This window comes from Spinacia oleracea, chromosome 3 (assembly GCF_020520425.1).
Source record: "Spinacia oleracea cultivar Varoflay chromosome 3, BTI_SOV_V1, whole genome shotgun sequence".
Classification (NCBI taxonomy): Eukaryota; Viridiplantae; Streptophyta; class Magnoliopsida; order Caryophyllales; family Amaranthaceae; genus Spinacia; species Spinacia oleracea.
Genome location: NC_079489.1, coordinates 73454248 through 73476266, shown reverse-complemented (window position 1 = coordinate 73476266; position 22019 = coordinate 73454248). Strand labels below are relative to the sequence as shown.

Here is a 22019-nt window from a genome sequence, read left to right as displayed (position 1 = left end):
TAGTATGCAAGTTGTGGTTCGCCTGCGGCAGAGGTTTAGTCAATGGATCTGATATGTTGTCATCAGTTCCAATCTTGCTTATCTCGACATCTTTTCTGTCAACGAACTCTCGTAGAAGGTGAAATCTACGAAGTACATGCTTGACTCTTTGGTGGTGTCTAGGCTCCTTTGCCTGTGCAATAGCTCCGTTATTATCACAATACTTCCTTAGCCATATAGCTTCCTTTGCTACTTCATGTGCAGCAATGTACTCCACTTCAGTTGTAGAATGCGCAATGGTGCTTTGCTTAGCACTTTTCTAGCTTACTGCACCTCCGTTGAGGCAGAAGACAAACCCAGACTGTGATCTGAAATCATCTTTGTCGGTTTGGAAACTTGCGTCTGTATAGCCTTTAACAATTAATTCATCATCTCCACCATAGACCAGGAAGTCATCTTTGTGCCTTTTCAGATACTTTAGAATATTCTTGGCAGCAGCCCAATGTGCCTCTCCTGGGTCTGACTGGTATCTGCTCGTAGCACTGAGTGCGTACGCAACATCCGGGCGTGTACATATCATAGTATACATTATTGAACCAATCAATGATGCATACAGAATGCCATTCATTCGTCTACGCTCATCAAGTGTTTTTGGGCACTGAGTCTTGCTTAGAGTTATTCTATGAGACATGGGTAGGTAGCCTCGCTTGGAGTCTGCCATCTTGAACCTATCAAGCACCTTATTGATATAAGTGCTTTGACTAAGTCCAATCATCTTTTTAGTTCTATCTCTGTAAATCTTGATGCCCAATATGTACTGTGCTTCTCCTAGATCCTTCATCGAAAAACATTTCCCAAGCCAAATCTTGACAGAGTTCAACATAGGAATGTCATTTCCGATAAGTAATATGTCATCGACATATAATACTAGGAAAGCAATTTTGCTCCCACTGACCTTCTTGTATACACAAGATTCGTCTGCGTTCTTGATGAAACCAAAGTCACTGACTGCTTCATCAAAACGTATATTCCAGCTCCTGGATGCCTGCCTCAATCCGTAGATTGACTTCTTTAGCTTGCATACCTTTTTAGCATTCTTTGGATCCTCGAAACCTTCAGGCTGTGTCATAAACACAGTTTCTGTTAAAACTCCGTTTAAGAAAGCGGTTTTGACATCCATCTGCCATATTTCATAATCGTAATATGCAGCGATTGCTAACATTATCCGAATAGACTTTAGCATTGCAACTGGTGAAAAGGTTTCATCGTAATACACACCGTGGACTTGCCTGTAACCTTTTGCAACCAATCTAGCTTTGAAAACTTCAAGTTTCCCATCCTTGTCCTTTTTCAGTTTGAAAACCCATTTGCTTCCAATGGCTTGGTAGCCATCTGGCAAATCGACCAAATCCCATACTTGGTTTTTTTTGACATGGAGTCTAATTCAGATTGCATGACTTCTTGCCATTGCTTGGAGCTAGGGCTCGTCATAACTTGTTTGTAAGTCGCAGGTTCATCACTGGAACGTCATAGCTCTCGTTCGTCAAAATACCTAAGTACCTTTCCGGTTGAGATCTATATCTCTGCGATCTACGTTGGGTTACATCTCTAGATTGACCATGATCCTCACCAGATTCTTCTAAAGATCTCTGAGTTTCATCTTGAATGTCATCTTGAGCATTCTCTAGAGTTTGTTGTTCGACTCGAATTTCTTCGAGGTCTACTTTTCTCCCACTTGTCATTTTGGAAATGTGATCCTTCTCCAAAAAGACACCATCTCGAGCAACAAACACCTTTCTCAGATGTATTGTAGAAGTAATACCCCTTTGTTTCCTTTGGATAGCCCACAAGGATACATTTATCAGATTTTGGATGAAGTTTGTCTGAAATTAATCTTTGACGTATACTTCACATCCCCAAATCTTAAGAAAAGACACTTTTGGAGGCTTTCCAAACCATAACTCATATGGAGTCTTTTCGACAGCTTTAGACGGAGCTCTATTTATAGTGAGTGCGGCTGTATTTAGTGCATGTCCCCAAAATTCCATTGGAAGTTCGGCCTGACCCATCATTGACCTAACCATGTCTAGCAAGGTTCTGTTCCTCCGTTCCGACACACCGTTCCATTGTGGTGTTCCAGGAGGGGTCAATTCTGATAGAATTCCACATTCTTTCAGATGGTCATCAAATTCATAGATCAGATATTCACCGCCTCTATTAGACCGCAGTGCCTTAATCTTCTTGCCTAATTGATTCTCCACTTCACTCTGAAATTCCTTGAATTTATCAAAGGATTCAGACTTATGCTTCATTAGGTAGACATAACCATATCTATTGAAGTCATCAGTGAAAGTGATAAAGTAGCTGAAACCACCTCTAGCATTTGTACTCATTGGTCCACATACATCTGTATGGATTAAACCCAATAGTTCAGTTGCTCTTTCTCCAACTTTAGAGAAAGGTTGCTTCGTCATTTTTCCAAGTAAACATGATTCGCACTTACCATAATCCTCTAAGTCAAATGGTTCTAGAATTCCTTCCTTTTGAAGTCTTTCCATGCGTTTCAAGTTAATATGGCCTAATCGACAATGCCACAGATAGGTGAGATCTGAATCATCCTTTTTGTCCTTTTTGGTATTTATGTTATAAACTTGTTTGTCGTGATCTAATAAATAAAGTCCATTGACTAATCTAGCAGATCCATAAAACATCTCTTTGAAATAAAACGAACAACTATTGTCTTTTATTAAAAAGGAAAATCCCTTAGCATCTAAGCAGGAAACTGAAATGATGCTTTTAGTAAGACTTGGAACATGGAAACACTCTTTCAGTTCCAAAACTAGCCCAGAGGGCAACGAAAAATAAAAAGTTCCTACAGCTAATGCAGCAATCTGTGCTCCATTTCCAACTCGTAGGTCGACTTCACCCTTGCTTAACTTTCTACTTCTTCTTAGTCCCTGAGAATTGGAACATAAGTGTGAGCCACAACCTGTATCTAATACCCAAGAAGTTTAATTAACAAGTGTACGGTCTATAACGAAAATACCTGAAGATTGAACGACTGTTCCGTTCTCCTGATCTTCCTTTAGCTTTGGACATTCTCTTTTGTAATGGCCTATTCCATCACAATAAAGACAGCTTGATGTGGACTTGTCCTGCTTTGATTTAGCATTTCCCTTGGACTTTCCACTTTTCTTGAACGGTCTCCCTTTAGCCTTGAGTAAATCTTTGGCTTCGCAGTCCAGTATTATCTCAGCCTTTCTGACAAGGTGAACAAATTCTGCAACTGTTTCTTCTCTTGGTTCACTTAGGTATAGTTGCTTGAAGCGACCAAACCCACTGTGCAGTGAATTGAGCAAGATAGAGACTGCCATCCTTTCGCTTATTGGTGTTCCTAGCAGACTTAGGCGATCGAAATATGAAAGCATAAGATCCACATGGAACCTCAGTGGGACGCCTACCCTTTGTTTAGTGCGAAGGAGCTGAACATGTGTTTCTTGGACTTCCATCCTATAACACCTGTTGGGAGAACTAACCTTTAGACCAGACATTGATTGAATCAACTCATGGACGTTCAGGTCCCTGTCCTCCGTGCTTCCACGACAGATATCCCTCAGATTCTTGATGAGCGTAAAAGGTTCATAAGCTACAAACCTTCTAGCCCATTCATCAAGGATATTGTTCAGCATGAGACTCATAACCTTTTTGAGATCCGCATCCCAAGCGGAAAATCTTTCAGGGATCATGTCTCTGGCATAGTAGCTTGGCATGGGATGTAACAGTACATACTCAAGTCCATTGAGTCTGACTATTTCAACTAGCTTAGCTTCCCATTCAAGAAAATTTGTTAGGTTCAGCTTGACCATAAGCTCGGAACCCATGATGATGTTTTGATTTTTGTTTGCCATAGTTAAAACTACAATTGAAAATAATAAACAAATAAATAATCATTCACAGTTTCTCTTAATAAACTTAAATTCTAGCATACATGCATAATTCAATGTTCATTAAGAATTTTATTCAACTTATGTGTTCCGGCAGGTGTGAATAAAATGATTCCAAGATCCTAAAATCCATTGAAGAATTAAGCACATTATGTATTTAGACTTAATTCTAAAATCTTTTAGGTAAGCAAAAGCCTTTTGCTAATAGTCTAGAAACTATTCTTGGTTGATAGGCACGTCTAAGAACTTATTAGGTAAACCTATCGATGTTTGCCACGACATAAAAGGACTCCTTACTTATATCGTTGAGTTTCACCAAAACTAACATGTACTCACAATTATTTTTGTACCTTACCCTTTTAGTATCGATAAGTAACACCTCGCTATGGCGGAAAACTATTACTAAGATCGATGAAGAAAGGATATCCAAGTAAGTGTTATTTTGGCATGGCACCTTTTAACTCAATTTTTAAGTTTGGAACTTAAAGCTCTTACTATGTTGGTTAGATTTTAAGGGAACTAAAATCCTTAATCATGCAACATAATCAAGCTTTGATCTCATGCATATTTAAGACATATTTAAAAGCAATAAATAACTTAAAACATGCATAAGATAAATGTGATCTAGTATGGCCCGACTTCATCTTGAAGCTTCAACTTCAAAGTCCGTCGTGAAAATCTCCGTGGGAGGCGCCATTTTCTTCAAATAGGATAAGCTATAATTAAACTAATTACAACTATTTCATGGTACGCAGACCATATTTGAATTGAAAAACAATTTTGGTACTTTAGACCAATTACATTCAAATTAATGGTACGCAGACCATATTTTCTATCCTATTTGGGCCATACTAGTCACTTCATAACCTGCAAAACGGTACATATACAATATATATATCATTCACCCATTCATTATCATGAATGGCCCACATAGCTGGTTAGTAAAACACGTTATGCATCACATAAATATTTGCAGCAATTAATCAGGGCACCAATAATCTACCAATTATTCAGTCCTTATTAATTCTAATCAAGTTGTTTAACCTTAAGGGATTTGTAGACCTAATCAAGAGTTTATGACTAAAAATGCTCCCACTTAAACCAATAAATTCATATGCTTTACTAATTTTAAACATAAAAATGTATTTCTAGTCTAACCGGAAACATACAAATTTAATTAAAATTTAAAGCTCATATAAATTTATAATCGAATCCATTAATTTAATTTATTTCAGTTGAATTAAACGAATTTAAATTAATTAAAGATTTAACTTTAGTAAAATAATTAGTATAAGTAAAATTTATAATAATTATAATATTCAAAATTAAATCCAAGAAAACAATTTAAATTTCGAATTTTAAAATTAATTAAAATCGTTTCCGAAGTGAAAATTAAAATTAAAATCAAAACGTACCAATCGTCGCAAGACGAGGCACTTTGGGCTTGCGCCCAAGCCCCATCAAGCTACGATGCATCACAAAGCATACACAACCACACGCCACAGCTGGCCACGCTGCGCGCAGCCTTGTGCTGTGTCGTGTGTTGCTGCGCAGGCCAGCGCGCGCCGAGCGAGGGATCGCTCCCTGCTCGCGCGTTCTGCTTGCTGGCTGGGCGAGCCAGGCGCGCTGTGGCGCGGCAGCATCGCTGCCCACACGCGTCTTGCTCGTCGCTCGTGCCTTGCATCGTCGCCCTCGCCCATCGTATAGCACATACGGCACACACGCACAGGCTCCCTTGCCTCGTGCGCGCGCCATGCGCTATGTTGCTCGCTGCATTTGTACCGCACGGGCGACGAGCTCCCTTGCTCGTCGTCGCGTGCCCGCACTATACAACACCCCTTAAGGGTAACACGTAGCTTCCATTGCTTTGTGCGTGCAACATTAATGAGCGTCTTCATAAAAATTTAAAATTTTTAATTCAAAATTAATGACAAATTAATAAAACATATTAATTTCATAATTTTAGGGCGAAAAATCGAAAATTTATTAATCAATTAATTTCCGATTAACATGGATTCAAATCTAGGTCATAAAAATTAAAAATTTAACATAAATTAACAATTTTTATGGTGGATTTTAATCATAGATGCCTAATTAAACTATTAATTCTAAATTATTCGAATTTCAACAAATTAATCATAATTACAAATTAGGTTGTATAATTAACAAGGCTAGGCATTCAAACTTGATAAACATATACTGTAGGTCAATCAAAAATTCAAGATTTATCAACAAGAATCGCAAATACTTAATTTAACATCTTAAATTTACAAACTTTTGCGTTCGAAAAACTAAAACCTCCGAAAAGTCATAGTTAGGCTTCGAATTTGGGAATTCTGGGTTCGGAATTGACACAAAAATCACTTGATTTGGATGAGTAACGAAGAAACTTCCGAAAAACTGCGTACATATAATTAAATAAACGCAATTTGCAATTAATTAACAATTACGAAAATTAATCACCCCTTTTAATTCCTTGCAAATTTGTGAAATTTAACCATGTTTATGCAATTTAGATTATGAAAATAATAAGAGGCTCGTGATACCACTGTTAGGTTATGATTCATATGACAAAACATAAATCATGCGGAAAAACCATAAAGCCAGGAAAGCATATTATGTACACATAATCATTTAGCATAGTTTAGATGCATACACTTTGTTGCTTGCCCTCCCTAGCTCCGCCCGAACCGAACAAGAACAAGTATTTAGGACTCCAAGTGTCGCCCCTCCGTAGATAGTCCACAGTACGTCCAGATCCGCCTCAAGATTGACCAACTAGAATCGCCCTTAAGGTACTAGGATTTTCGGCTAGGTTAGTGCAAGTGTATGGCTGAATTTTTCTTTCAAAAACTTACCTTTTGAATACTTCAATTGTGTCTCTAAATAATGACCCTAGGCACTTATTTATAGAGGTATGGAAAGGGAACCGGAATCCTACTAGGATACGAATTAACTAAACTAGAATCCTATTAGAACTCTAATTAATTAATTTATCCTTTTAGGTTTAGGAATTTAATCATATATCAAATCCTAATAGTTTTAGGAATCGTGTATGAACACAAACACACACACGCACGGCAGCCCACGAGGGGCGCCTATGCGCGCGCGGCCTGTGAGCTCGCAGCCCACGCCACGAGGCCCACACGCTGCCGTGGCCTTGGCGCGCACTGGGCCTGCCTTGCGGTGGGCCTGGGCGCTGCCTTGGCTTGGGGCGTTTGTGGTGCGCTGGCTTTCTGGCCGATGGCCCGGCTTCGTGTTGGGCCTTCGTCCGGCAGGCCTTGTCCGATGCTTATTCGTAGGATGCGCTTCCGATTAAATTCCCGGTTCCGGAATTCATTTCTGATACGAACAATATTTAATATTTCCGATTCCAGAATTAATTTCCGTTTCGAACAAATATTTAATATTTCCGTTTCCGGAATTATTTTCAGACTCCGATAATATTTCCGATTCTGACAATATTTCCGTTTCCGGCAATATTTCCGATTCCGGCAATATTTTCATTTCCATTAATATTTTCCGATACGTACCATGTTTCCGTTTCCGGCTACATCTACGACTTGGATAATATTTATATTTCCGATACGATCCATATTTCTGTTTCCGGTAATATCATCGTTTCCAGAGTATTCATTTCTTGCTTGTGACGATCTCACCTCCCACTAAAACCATAATATCCATAGATGGAGTATTTAATGCCATTAAATACTTGATCCGTTTACGTACTATTTGTGTGACCCTATGGGTTCAGTCAAGAGTAAGCTGTGGATTAATATCATTAATTCCACTTGAACTGAAGCGGCCTCTAGCTAGGAATTCAGCTCACTTGATCTCACTGAATTATTAACTTGTTGATTAATACTGAACCGCATTTTTTAGACTTAATATTACATGCACACTTGGACCAAGGGCACTATTTCCTTCATTAACCTTCTGCAAAAGTTTGACAGTTGAACTCTGTAATCCGAGAAACACTTCTGGACCTAATAAGGATGGCTTGGATCTTACCTTATGTTCAGTAAGTAACACTAAGAGACAAAGGAATGTGGATGCACACTTGTCTGAATGACAAGTGGGAGATTGAAGGAAATATGTCCTTCATCCAAGGTGCATTAAGTCTAATACCAAGGTTCAGATTAATTGCGAACAATTAATTCAGTAAGATCAAGTGATCGGAACAGCTAGCTGGAGCAATGCTTCCGATCAATGAGTTCTAATGCATATTTGAACTCACAACTTACTCTTGACTGAACCTACAAGGTCACACCAATGACACGTAACAGATCACCGGATTAAATGAATCGGAAATTCATTTAATAGCTTTTCGGGAATTAGTTGGAAAACGTATTATACGATACGACCTTGCATCGGAATCGTATATCGTATCGCGAATATTCGTAAGTTAGGCGAAACGAGTATACGAAACGATAAATAATATATCGGAAATATATTAATCGCGGATACGGAAAGGGGCAACGCTGCCAGCCCAACGAGCCAAGGCGCGCAAGCGCGCAAGGCCCACTGGGCGTAGCAGCGAGCCAGCGCGCAAGGCCCAAGCCTTGGCTGGGCGCGCGCGCGCATGCGAGGAACAGCAGCAGCAGCGCACACAGCGTGGCCCAAGGCCCAGCGCCTGTGTGGCTGTGCGTGTGTGGGCTTGCACGGACGGGGCTGGCTGGCGCATGGCCTATGTGCCTTGGTCGATTGATATTATAACCTAAGGGTTATAATATTAATCCATCTCACGTTTTCCAATAACTTAATGCAAAAATCAGATTACATATCAAACCCTAAGGAGGAGAGAGAAACCCTAATTCTCTCTAGCCACTAGTGGAAAAACAATCATTTGCATCGCCACATTTCCCTCGCACATTTAAACATGTGACGGAGTTGACAGTTCTAAGCATTAAAATTAGTCATTTGCGTCGCAAAATTACTAATCTGCGACGCAGATGACTCTAAGATGTTCTCAGAGTCATTTGCGTCGCAGATTAGTAATAATGCGACGCAAAATATTACCTCCTTTGCGTCGCAGAATTACTAATCTGCGACGCAGATGACTCTTAGAATCATCTGCGTCGCAGATTTACTAATCTGCGACGCAAAGGAGGTAAAAAAATTTCGGTTTCTAAAATTTAATTGTTACCTTTTCCTTTTTTTTAATGTGGTGCGACGCAGTCCTACCTGCTCCTATACCCTTTCTCTCTCATACATTTCCTGCCTCCCCACAACTCTTTCTCTCTTGTATTTTCCAAATCTCCATTGTTGAAACTCCAAAGCTTCTCTGTTTCTCCTTCAGAATCAGTATCGAGCTTTCCCTTCAAAGTCTCCTCTCACCAACTCATCCCAATCTCTCAAATTTGTTTTAAAATTCAAGCTTAGCGAATACGAAGGAGGAGAACCCAGATCGGAAAGCGATGACGTCTTCAGCCGGATTTCAAGCCGCGTTCTCTGCAAACTCCGGCTCTGAGGTGGATGACTCGGCGGAGACTCATCTTGGGTGCGGTCGAAGTGGGGCTGAGTTTTTGGGGCATTATGTTGAGTCGACTCAGACCGAGTTGGTCCCGAGTTACACCGCCATAACAACACCGAAGTGTTGGTGCTGGAGTTTCGGTTTTTACCGCCACCGTCCTTGAATACCTTGTTTCGATCTAAAGGTATTTTCTCTCTCCCTACCGTGATTTCCATGTTTAATTAATTTTGCAACTTTTTCATATTGTTTTGATGAATCTAGGGCTTAATTTTGTTAGTTAGTTGGTGATTTTGAGTATTTATTTTACGATTGTTTGAACTCTTAATTTTAGGATTTTGATTTCAGATGTTGTAGTTTGTTATTGATTATGTCGAATCTGTTCTCCAGCATATAATCTTTTATTCCACATTTGAATTGTTTTTGTTTGCTCTTGATTAAGCTACAATATAACCTTTGGCTTGTAAATAATAGTTGTTTGAAGTTTTGTGTAAATCTGGTGCCAGATTTGCAAGATCTAAGATGAATTTAGATTTATTTTGGAAAGAGAATTCTTAATTGATTTATAAAACCACTAAGATGTGCTTTAGTCTTGTATGTGTTGGGTTGATTGAAAGTGGACATTGTTGATGATTCCCAATATCAATTGCTTTAGAAGAAATAATGGGGAATCGAACAACTAGCTTATATGGGAAGTCTGGAATGTTTGATCATGCTCATAGACTGTTCGACGAAATGCCTGAACTAAATTGTCAAAGAACTGTGCTTTCCTTCAATGCCCTCTTAGGGGCTTGTGTTAGTTCTAAGAATTTTGATAAGGTTGACGGGTTTCTAAGGGAATTTCCTGGGAAATTGTCGATTAAGCCGAATGTTGTGTCATATAATACTGTGATTAAAGCATTGTGTGAGATGGGTTCTTTTGATTCGGCTTTTTCGTTGCTTGATAAAATGGAAAAGCAGGGGTTAAAACCTTATTTGATTAGAATTAGTGAACCAGGCATGACTATCTTTTTAGCTTAAGATATTTTATTCTCATTACTAGTGAAAGTGATCATATTGATTTATAATGTGATATGCTTTTTCTTCTTCTTCTTCATATATGCCAATTGTTTACTGGTGCAAAGTGCATGTTTGTTTTTAAGTTTGTTGTGATGTAATCATCCAACATCATTTTAGACGCTTTAGGTTTTGGCCTGGCTTAGACTCACTTGGCAAGGCAAGGCAAGTCTGCGTTTTCATCTGGTGTTACTTGGGTTAAAGATACTTAGTTGGGTTTGCTAAATATCCTTTGTTTCTTTTGTAGGTGCCCATGTGGTTTTACCATATTTATTAAAGTGGGTAATACACATGGGCTAAATATAAAGTTTACTTTCAGTAGTTCGGTTAATTCCTTTTCTTTATGGTCCATGAGAGGTACCCTGCTGTGTTAGCTACTGCGTAATTAAATGGGATGTAATAGTTCTTAGTTAAACTAATTAGATACTAGGCTGATTTGTTTAGAGCACTAGTTAATCATAGACAAATAGGCGCGCAATATCTAATTGTGTGGATGTTACTCTCATATTGACATAGTTCTGGTGTCAGGCTTAGACAATGATTTAACCCAACCCGAACTAGTCATTGTTAACACAAAATGCTAACAACCAGCTGACCAATATCTGGATTAAGCACAAAAATTGTTGTGCCTCCCGTTTCTAACAGATGTAGAAATTTCATGAATGATAAAGCCTCTAAGTCAAATTCAATTGAGGAGCAAATTCACCAAAGAAATATGTATAATTTTTCATTTTTTAAATTCAAATGAATTATTATGAACTTTGTAACCTTGTTTATGACAAGGAAAAGGAAATGTAATATAGCAACCTAAGGGTGAGGGCTGTCATATGCAGCAGCTTTCTTGTGGAGATTGTTGCTACATGGATGGGTAACGATTCTGCTAACCATCCACACCTTGGTGGTTTTTTAGGTGACTTACCAAATCTGGTAGGCTAATTACCAACTCTCTATCTAGGGTTTCCTTAGTGTAAAATAATGACTTGTACACCTGCGTTTTTCCCGTTTTGGATTAGTCTCCTCCTTGTGATGAATCTTGAGTGTGCCTCTCTGATAGTCACTTTGCTATCGCATGAAAATGAACTTGGAAGTAGTCTACTTTAACTCTTATTTATTTTCAGGTCCCATGGATATTCGCTACTCTAACCCCTTATCTGGAAGAAAACGTCAATTTTCTGTCTTGGTAAGTGTTGTTAACTTGTAGCTGCTTTTTGGTTCTTGTTGCCTTAGTTTTCTAATATTTCCTTTTTTTTATGCTACTAGGAAACTGATCCAATGTATGGAGACTCAAACAGATATCCACACTCCCGATTGGATGCTCCTTGTTACTGTTAGTATTATCGTCATGTTCTTTTATGCTTTGTGTCACCATAGCTTTTTGTTGCTTCTTTCAGTCACAATTTAATTCCTCCTAGTGGTCTTACAAACCCCATAGCTTATCATCAACAGCATAGTGGGTACCCTTCTGGTAAGTAGACTTGCCATTTTCAACTATTTGATTGAATGAATTCCCTCTTTATAGGAATAAACTAATTTGTGTTTTCCACTTCTGCACACCAGGATCACTTTATGGAGCCAGAAATTATGCAAGCAATGCTGAGGTATGTTGGACACCATTGAATTATATATAGGTTACTTGCAGTTGTATTTTGTTTTCTTACAATGCAACCTTATTGTTGTCTTAAATATTAAGCGTCTAAACCATGTTTACAACCATCATGATTTATTGTTGGATACTTTAATTTTAATCCTGATTGGTGACAAGAAAGAATCCTGATTTTAATCACCTGGTGTATTGCAAGCTGACTATCCTGCCTTCAGAAATCAGATCTGTAGTTACATTCCACAGTAAGAAATGAATTGGCATGAGAGTCTGCATGTTTGCTTGTTTAGGTACTTGTTTGTACATATTTATGTTGCCATGTTTAAGCAGGCCTTGTAATCTTATTCGGTCAACATTTAAACTTTAAATAACTGTGACTTTAATTAGTTTGCAGGTGCAACACTGGGGGCTGGAGCTATCTTAGTAAACCCCTGGAATATCCCAGAGGTTGCTTCTGCAATATCCTATGCATTAAATATGCCAAGTGAAGAAAGGGAAAAGAGGCACCAACTTAATTTCATGCATGTGACAACTCATACTGCCCACGAGTGGGCAAAGATGTTTGTAAGGTATAACATTCTGTTGATTATGTTTTTGTTCCTGTAAAGTTATAAAACAACGTTGGTGTTTGGGAAAGGTTTTAATATTTTTGTTCTCTATGGTTAGTGAGCTTGAAGAAACTGTTGTTGAAGCTCAACTACCGCAACACAATTATGGTCACAGCCATCCTTCCTGTCAATGTTGCAATCGAGCAATATGTGAAATCTATTCATATTTCGAGCCAGAGCCTCGTGTGAAACCTTTAAGGGCATCAAGAAGTAAGGGCAGTAGACGAAGAAATATTGGCTTCTCCATGCATTCATAGTAGAATTTTTTCATAGTGGATTTGTATTGAAATTGAATGTTAATTTGTATGTTTTTTTACTACTGAAGTAAGACAATCAGTGATTCATAAATTCATAAATGTTCTGAACAAATAAATCAGGAATCATCGAGCAGGAAGTATGTAGGCATTCCAGGCATGAATGAAAGCTGCTTATTTTATTTAATCTGTGGATTAAATAAAATCAGCAGCTCATTTTTTTAGAATATCCAAAAGTCATTTGCATCGCAGATTAGCTAAAACTGCGACGCAAATGACTCTTTTTTTAACATGATGAAAAGTCATTTGCGTCGCACTTTAGTTAATCTGCGACGCAAATGACTTTTTTTTATCATATTGAAAAGTCATTTGCGTCGCAGTTTAACTAAACTGCGACGCAAATGACTCTTATTTGCGTCGCCCAAATGTGCGACGCAAATGACTTTTTTCATTTGCGTCGCAGCCAGTTGCGTCGCACCAATGTGCGACGCAAATGGGCTTAAATGACCGACGCAAATGACTATTTTTCCACTAGTGAGCATCCATGGATGTGTTCTTCCCAAAAGCACAAACTCTTGAATGATTATCTAAGCTACGATTATCAAGACGGATTTGATCGTGTCGGTGAACCAAGTAGAGGAACGACAAGTGGAGTTCTTTGTTCGTGTTCGTTGACAGATTATTGTGGAAAACACGCTTCGAATGTAAGTTTGCTTAATCTGTGCTTTATACATGTTTCCTGGCTTTGGAGATTGTTCCGCACATGTTATTATGTTTAACTGTATTCCCCTACATAGATAATATTCTAGATAATTGAATCTAAGGCTGATCCGAACGTCCTGTGGACTATCTACGGAGGGACAACACTTGGAGTCCTAAACTTGTTATTGTTCGGTTCGGGAGCAGTTAGGGAAGGCACGCGTCACATTTATGTATCCTAAATTATGCTAATTGAGTATGTGGCAATTAATTTGGATTCTTGGCTTTATGGTTTTTCCGCATGAAATATATGTTTTATATTTGTCATAACCTAACATACTTGACTTAGTCTTGTAAAATAATTAATTTTGTAGGTATGGATAGTTAGCCTATGTTATACCAAATTTGATTCTACTCCAAAATTATAAATAATGCGCGAATATCCTTTTTCAGAAGATTTTTAAATTTATCAATGAGAGTTTTTTTTTTATGATGCCTTGAATTTTAGACCCCTGTGGCAAAAAAATTATTATAAGAATGATAATAAACAACATGAAAAACCTACAACAAAGATACTTTGTCTTATACGAAATAATTAAAAAGACCTTTTTCATCAATCAATACCATTTCAACGGCCTTAATTTCAGTTTTTTTTATAGTAATCTGGTTTTTCCTAAACCGTATAATTTTAACCTTTATTTTCTAGTTCTCCTTAAGAGGAGTTATATCACTAATCATAGTTATTCAATGAGCCATCTATAATTAAGTATTTGGCCCCTAATTTTTGATTGTATGGTTATATTGTGTCTTAGATGACTTATATGCTAATGTATATATATATATATATATATATATATATATATATATATATATATATATATATATATATATATATAGGGGAGGGATCCGGTGAGAACACCTCCTTATGTAAGAACACTTCTTATGGTGAGAACACTTTTACACTCTCTATGTTCTATATTTGTTCAACAATGTTCTAAATTTTCAAACTCATGTTCTAAATTTATTCAACGATGTTCTAGATTAATTCAAGCATGTTCTAAAATTATTCAACCATGTTCTAAATTTTTAACCCCATGTTCTAGATTAATTCAAGTATGTTCTAAAATTATTCAACCATGTTCTAAATTTGTAAGCTCATGTTCTAAATTTATTTAAGCATGTTCTAAATTTATTCAAGCATGTTCTAAATTTATTCAAACATGTTCTAAATTTAGTCAACGATGTTCTAAATTTTCAAACTCATGTTCTAAATTTATTCAACCATGTTCTAAATTTTCAAACTCATGTTCTAAATTTTTAACCTCATGTTCCAGATTAATTCAAGCATGTTCTAAATTTATTCAACCATGTTCTAAATTAATTCAAGCATGTTCTAAATTTATTCAACGATGTTCTAAATTTGTTCAACCATGTTCTAAATTTGTAAGCTCATGTTCTAGATTTATTCAAGTATGTTCTAAATTTATTCAAGCATGTTCTAAATTTATTTAACGATGTTCTAAATTTGTTCAGCCATGTTCTAAATTTGTTCAACCATGTTCTAAATTTGTAAGCTCATGTTCTAAAATTATTCAATCATGTTCTAAAATTGTAAGCTCATGTTCTAAATTTTTTCAAGCATGTTCTAAATTTATTCAAGCATGTTCTAAATATATCCAAGCATGTTCGAATATTTGCATTTTTCAAGATCCGAATACATTTTCCGGAAATGTCTCTTAACCGCAAACAACCAGCAAACCTAGTCCTTCCATTTAGCCAAGAAAACTGAATCTCGTAACCTCAGACCAGTTCAGCCACGAAATCAAAAAAAATTCGAACAATCAATTGAGAATGCCGATTGAAAAATCGATGTCGAACAATCGATTAAAATTTCCACTGCGAGCAGCGATTCGATTGAATATTTCCGATTGCAATTGATTTCGAATTGAGAAGTGCTGATTGAAATTGATTTCGGATTGGAGGAGAAAGGAGGAGGATTGAACAAACTTACCGAAATTGCTCATTGAAATCGATTTCGATTTCGAACACCAGCGATTAAAACGATTCATGATTCACGAACCACGACCATAACCACCGGCGATTTAAATTACTGCAGCGGCGGAAGACGAGCAGCGGCTGTTGGTGGTGGTGTTCTGGTTCGATTTCGTGACCACCAGAAACACCGCTGCCACCGGCGATTATATTTGCAGCAAGCAGCGAGTGGCGGCGAGCGGAGATCGGAGAGCCGGATGTTGATGGTGGCTACGAGCGGTGGCCGGATGTGGTGGTGTTCGAAAAGAGAAGAGAGAAGAGAGAGAACAACCGCCGCCACAACCGCGAGTTACGAGCGGCGATAGGCGAGCGGCGATCGGCGTCCGACGAACGACGAGCAGTGACCGGCGAGCAGCGGCGGCGATCGGCGGCGGCGAGCAGCGAACTGAGCAGTGAGAGAAGCGTTCGAAAGGAGAGAGAGAAAGGGGAATCGAAGAGAGAGAATTACGGTTGGAAATAATGAAAAAACAATGGTTAAAAAATAATTATATTGGGATATTTGTTCATAATAATTACGAAAATGCCATTATTAAAAAGTGTTCTCACCGTAAAGAAGTGTTCTCACCGTAAGTAAGTGTTCTCACGAGAGCCTTCCTCTATATATATATATATATATATGGTATAAACCGTACTTATATATGACAATTATATTCTTAAAATTGTGTTAAAAATTGTGAGACCAAATATGGACTTTTGAAGGTAATGTATTATTCTTCACAATGATACGATACTCGTGGTTAGCATTTTAATAATAACTAATTATATAGTTAAGTACAATTATTTAGGGGAACGTGATTCTATTCGGATTCAGAAATTTGTCTTATTTGGTCTTATATGCCATATTATATTAACCAATTATTATTACTCGTATATAAGCTATTTATGTCAATTTTTTAACTGTGATAAGTTATTGCATGATCTAGATTTCCCTTAAAATTATTATCTTAAAATCTAGTATAACACACGGAGTATATAGACATAACTAGTTTTTGGGCCCCGGCGATGCCCCGGGTTACTACATTAATAACATTCACTTTTAGTTACGTTATATGTGTTTTGTTTTCAATAATAATATGAAACATGTAATAGCTTAGTGGTAAAAAGATTTGTTGTTTAAACTCTAGGTCAAGGGTTCAAACCATAGCAAACTATATTTGATTTTATTTTTAATATATACGAATATATTACATGGAGCGAACTACCTATAAGCAGAGCGCCACATGTCACGTATACTTTCTCATAGACGCCTTTTAATATATAGTATAGATTAGGTAAAAAAATTCTACAAGAAATGGATTAATTTTCGACCGCCGAAAGTGGTCGGTAAAACACGAAATACGGTCAGCAAATTGTTTAGCGACCGCCGACGGTCGTAAAAGGACGGCCAGTATTCTCCTGGACGGTAATTTGGGAAACTTTGACTGGAAAGTGTGAGGGGGTCGAAAAAGCACGAGGCTAATGCGTGACCTCGTCCCTCGTGGGTGTGACGTTTCTTTTTGTCAAATCAAGTGTAATCGGATTTCCTGTGAGTTTACACCCAATTGACTAGTAATATAGGAGTCGCCATTCAGTTTTTAACGACAATGAGAAAACTGACAAAACCCTGTTATCGTGACATAAAGGGAGTGCAATTATGTTTGACCACGACGGCCGTAGGTTCCCTTGTGATCCCTGGTGTGGGGATCTCTCAACATACACCCGCAAGGTAGAGATTGAGGGTTCGGGGGACTGTAACTACCGAGAGGAGTACTCGCTCGTCGATAACTCCAGAGGCAGGATATCCTTACTAGCTCAGCATAAATAATTGAAGGGACATGCGTTAACTATTAAACTAATCTGAGTTGATTTTAACAATATGCAACATATAATACTAGATCGAGCGCGATTATCTGATTTAGATTGTTTTAAGGGACCTAGCATGATAATCCAATTTCCCAACATATTATCTTTATTAGGCGTGATAGAACAATCAGATTTAATTAGTTTAACAGTTTATAAAAAGGGCGAGGAAAGCAATTAAACCATGGAAAAGGGACACATTACGACGCACCCTTGAGAGGTGCGTCACGGTTCTCAGATAACTAACCACTTTGACTTTGCTATTTCTCCTTTTATTTAACGAATCTCAAATTACGGGACAGGATACCTTCTGTTCGATTTTTGGATCGATTGCGACAGAACGCGTGATTAATTTCGCAGCGTGAGGCTTAGGCTTAGGGGTTTATAGTCAATACTCAAAATAATAATTGTATGTTGTTCCTTTCACGTCGAACTTGGGGCTATATTTATAGAAAAGAGTTCGTGGAAAGATAGAATTGTAGAACTCTAATCCACGAGGAATTGGGAAAGAACACGTCCCAGGTATTTTCAGCGCCCAGGGCTGGGCGTCAAAGATTTCGGCGCCCAGCTCTGGGCGTTGAAAATAGGATCCAGGCAATTTCAGCGCCCGGGGCTGGGCGTTGAAATTGATGTTTGGGCCGTTTCTTTGTCAGATTCGGACTCTTAGAATCCGGAGTGTATGAGACTTAATCGATTCTTTTAGTGCGTATTAACTTTATGACGGAATGCGTCTGGGCCCGTTACGAACTCTAGGCTCGTTAGGATTTTAATTAATACGTAACTCTTATTTTCGAATCATATTGGGAATAGGATTCCTCTTGTAATTTCTATCTCATTTAGGATTTATGTTGGAGTGCAACACCTAATTCTGACAGGTTTCTATCTTTTATGACTTGCCACTTTTAACAACTACCCACTACGACAGTTACTATTTTTAGCAGGTTTCCATAAATAGCAGGTTTCTATAAATAGCAGGTTTCGGGTGAAATGAAAAGGTTGATTGAGATTCGTTATTTTATAGGAGATGCGTTGCCAAGTGGAGATTTAATGTTTTTATCATCGAACCTTCCCTTTCGGAAATGGGGACAAAAGTAGGTGTCTACAGAAAGCGGTCGGTAAATTTTACCGTCTGAAATATCGACTACTTAGTAGTTGGTGTTTTACCGACCGCTTAAGTAGTCGGTAAATTAACGACCTCCTAAGCAGTCGATAATTTAGCGACTGCCTTAGCAGTCGTTAAATTATCTACTACCAAAGGCGGTCGCTAAATTACCGACTGCCAGTGGGTCGGTAAATTGAGTTAACGCAACAAAAAAAACATTAGAACCAACTATTTTTTACATAGCCGAATACGAAGTATATTATATAGGTTTCACAAATTGCCCAATTTAATACTAAAATGTATTATGACATAATTCACTTGCAAATGTAAGGTAACAAAAATGAACTTTTATTATGACATAATTCACTTGAATTACAATTACAAAGATGAGTAAGAATAATTCTAAAAATAAATTGATCTAAAACTAAACATAAACCTCAGACTATGTATACTTGAATTTATTTCATTCCTTGTTCTTCCCAAATTTATCAAATCAACGGTTCCTGCTATCAACAAATGACGAGATTAAATCCCTACAAGTTCACGTTTTAACATATATATTAGATCGTTAAAAAATATCATAAATACAATTTTATGTCCAGCTATAAAATTCAACAGCCTAAACAAAAAACCAAATATAATTTTTTTTTTATAAATATTATCACTAATTTCCTAGAAAATGCCCTGAACTATTGCAATTCAAATAAAAAAAGAAAATCAAAAAGTACAAAGCTTGCCTTATTGTGAAATTCCTGGCCAGATCCGCTCTTCACCTCCAAGTAATTCCTGGCCAGATCCGCTCTTTAGAGATTTGTTCTTCAATGCTTGACTCCTTCATATCAAAGATCTACTCAAATTCTTCACCTACATAAACAAATCAACACACACAAACTCAACAGATTTAAAATTTAAACAAAAAAATATAAAAAGAAAAAAATCAAATCATTGAAATTTATTAAATGAAAGAATTGGAATTGAAATTGATAAAAAAAATATATAAACCGAAGTCGTTAATGCTTGCAATATCAATTGTTTCGCCATTCACCCTTAATGAGTGACGGAAAAAAAACGAGAGAGGAGAGATTGAGGGAGGTTGAAGAGAGATGAGTGACAGAAGAAAAAAAAGATGAGAGAGAGATCGAGGGAGGTTGAAGAGAGAGAAAGAGAAGGGGAGATGAGGGAAGTTGAAGAGAGAATCTATATCTATGTCTATATTTAACTAATCTCAGTATATTTTCTTTGATATGCACACTTTTTTTTTTGGTAAATTAGAGATTTTATTAACCAAAAAAGAGGAAGTTAAGAACAACCAGTAGAAACTTCGGGTGAAACCTAAAACAAACACAACAACCTTTCAAAAGACAGAAAGGAAGAAAAGACACAAAAACACTAGAAACCAGCAGGCCTAAGAAAAAAAACCAGAAGGTCACAACTAACAACCAGTGCCTACAAAAACAATATTAAGGCACCAACGCTGAAGCTTCTTCTTCATTAGGCTTCTAGCACAAATTTGCATCTTAATCTCAGTAGACAATCTCTGAAAATTCTGCTTAATCTTCCTGAATTTTCTGTAATTTCGTTCTCTCCAAATGCTGTGAACAGTGATGCTAAGAGACATCCTGTAAACTTGATGTAGAGGAGAGTTGGAGTTGAACCTGGTATTGAAAATCTGCAACTCAGTAGCCCAGTCTTCCGGAGCTCTCGAGATACCAACCCATCTCAAAATATTACTCCAAATCGCAGTTGAAAAGTCAAATTTAAATAGAAGATGACATAAGGTTTCATCCTCTTTATTACAGAGTACGCATTGCTGATCAAAAATTGCACCAACCTTCTGCAAATACTCACATGTAGCTAATCTATGCAAGATAGCTAACCATGTGATAAAACACTTTTTTTTGGGGGGGGGGGGGGGTTATTGCAGATTAGTCTCTTCCAGTTAACCTTAATGACATCCCCTCTCATGGAACTATAAACCTTCCTGATTGAGAAGCTAGAGTTATGAAGTACAGACAACCCATTAGGAAGACTAAGAAATGTTTTTATGGCACTAAAAAAATTCTTTACAACCCATAAAGCTTAAGGAGGAGTGTCCATAGATGTAATTTCATTGTTTTTCACATAGAACTCATGAATCCATCGTACCCAAACCTTGTCTTTCTTTTGAGCCAAGTTCCATAAGAGTTTACAAATGGTTGCTTTGTTCCACATCTTCAGGCAAGTAATATGCCACCCACCAGCAGACTTGGGCAGACACAAGTAATCCCAAGCGACAAAAGCTCTCCTCGAAGCACCAGATTTTCCAGTCTACAAAAGAGTCCTACAAGCTGTCTGAATCAAATTGAGGATTTTTTGAGGAAGTAAGAACACCTGGCACCAGTAGGTTTGGATACAAAACAAGACAAATTTGATAAGATGCAACTGAAGGAAATAATGCCCTTGGTCCAAGTATGCATATAATGTAAAGTCTAATAAATGCGGTTCATTATTAATTAACAAGTTAATAATTCAGTGAGATCAAGTGAACTAAATGCCTAGCTAGAGGCCGCTTCAGTTCAAGTGGAATTAATGATATTAATCCACAGCTTACTCTTGACTAAACCCGTAGGGTCACACAAATAGTACGTAAACGGATCAAGTATTTCATGGCATTAAATACTCCATCTATGGATATTCGGAATCGACGGATCTTGGTTTCAGTGGGAGCTGAGATCGTCAAAGACAAGCAAGTGAATACTCCGGAAACGATGATATTGCCGGAAACGGAAATATGGATCGTATCGGAAATATAAATATTATCCAAGTCGTAGATGTTGCCAGAAACGGAAACATGGTACGTATTGGAAAATATTATTGGAAATGGAAATATTGCCGGAATCGGAAATATTGCCGGAAACGGAAATATTGTCAGAATCGGAAATATTATCGAAATCGGAAAATAATTCCGGAAACGGAAATATTAAATATTTGTTCGAAACAGAAATTAATTCCGGAATCGGAAATGTTAAATAGTGTTCGTATCGGAAATGAATTCCGGAATCCGGAATTTAATCGGAAGCGTATCGTACGAATTAGCATCGGACGAGGCCTGCCAGACGAAGGCCCATCACGAAGCCGGGCTATCGCCCAGCAAAGCCACACACATCACACACAGCCAAGCCTCGCCAGGCCCAACGCAAGGCCAGGCCCAGCAAGGCCTTGGCGCGCGCGGAGCAATCAAGTGGGCTGCGACATTGGGCTGTGAGCGAGTGCAGACTCGCGTGGGCCGTAAGGCTTGCGCGGGTGGTGCTCGTGTACGGTTGTGTGCAATACAAATCCTAAGGCTATTAGAATTGGTTCTACGATTAAATCCTAATCCTAGTAGATAGATTTATTTAATAAGAGTCCTAACAGGATTCTAATTAAACTAAATTGGT

The 22019-nt window shown here is 37.8% G+C and overlaps 1 protein-coding gene and 1 long non-coding RNA gene across 2 annotated transcripts; one reads left to right on the top strand and one right to left on the bottom strand.

Annotated features, from left to right (window-relative positions):
• The first annotated feature begins 11015 nt into the window (after nucleotides 1–11015).
• LOC130469114 (uncharacterized) lies at nucleotides 11016–12990 on the top strand. Its single transcript, XR_008929487.1, has 5 exons — nucleotides 11016–11629; nucleotides 11710–11914; nucleotides 12007–12047; nucleotides 12437–12618; nucleotides 12716–12990. It is a non-coding gene; the product is annotated as an uncharacterized lncRNA (long non-coding RNA).
• A 7045-nt stretch (nucleotides 12991–20035) lies between these two features.
• Nucleotides 20036–20814, bottom strand: LOC130469779 (uncharacterized). The gene is made up of 3 exons (XM_056839245.1): nucleotides 20755–20814; nucleotides 20548–20664; nucleotides 20036–20437 (listed from the first exon to the last, which is right to left on the bottom strand). Exons 1-3 carry the CDS (start codon nucleotides 20812–20814, stop codon nucleotides 20036–20038), a joined length of 579 nt encoding a protein of 192 aa, XP_056695223.1.
• Nucleotides 20815–22019: the final 1205 nt, after the last annotated feature.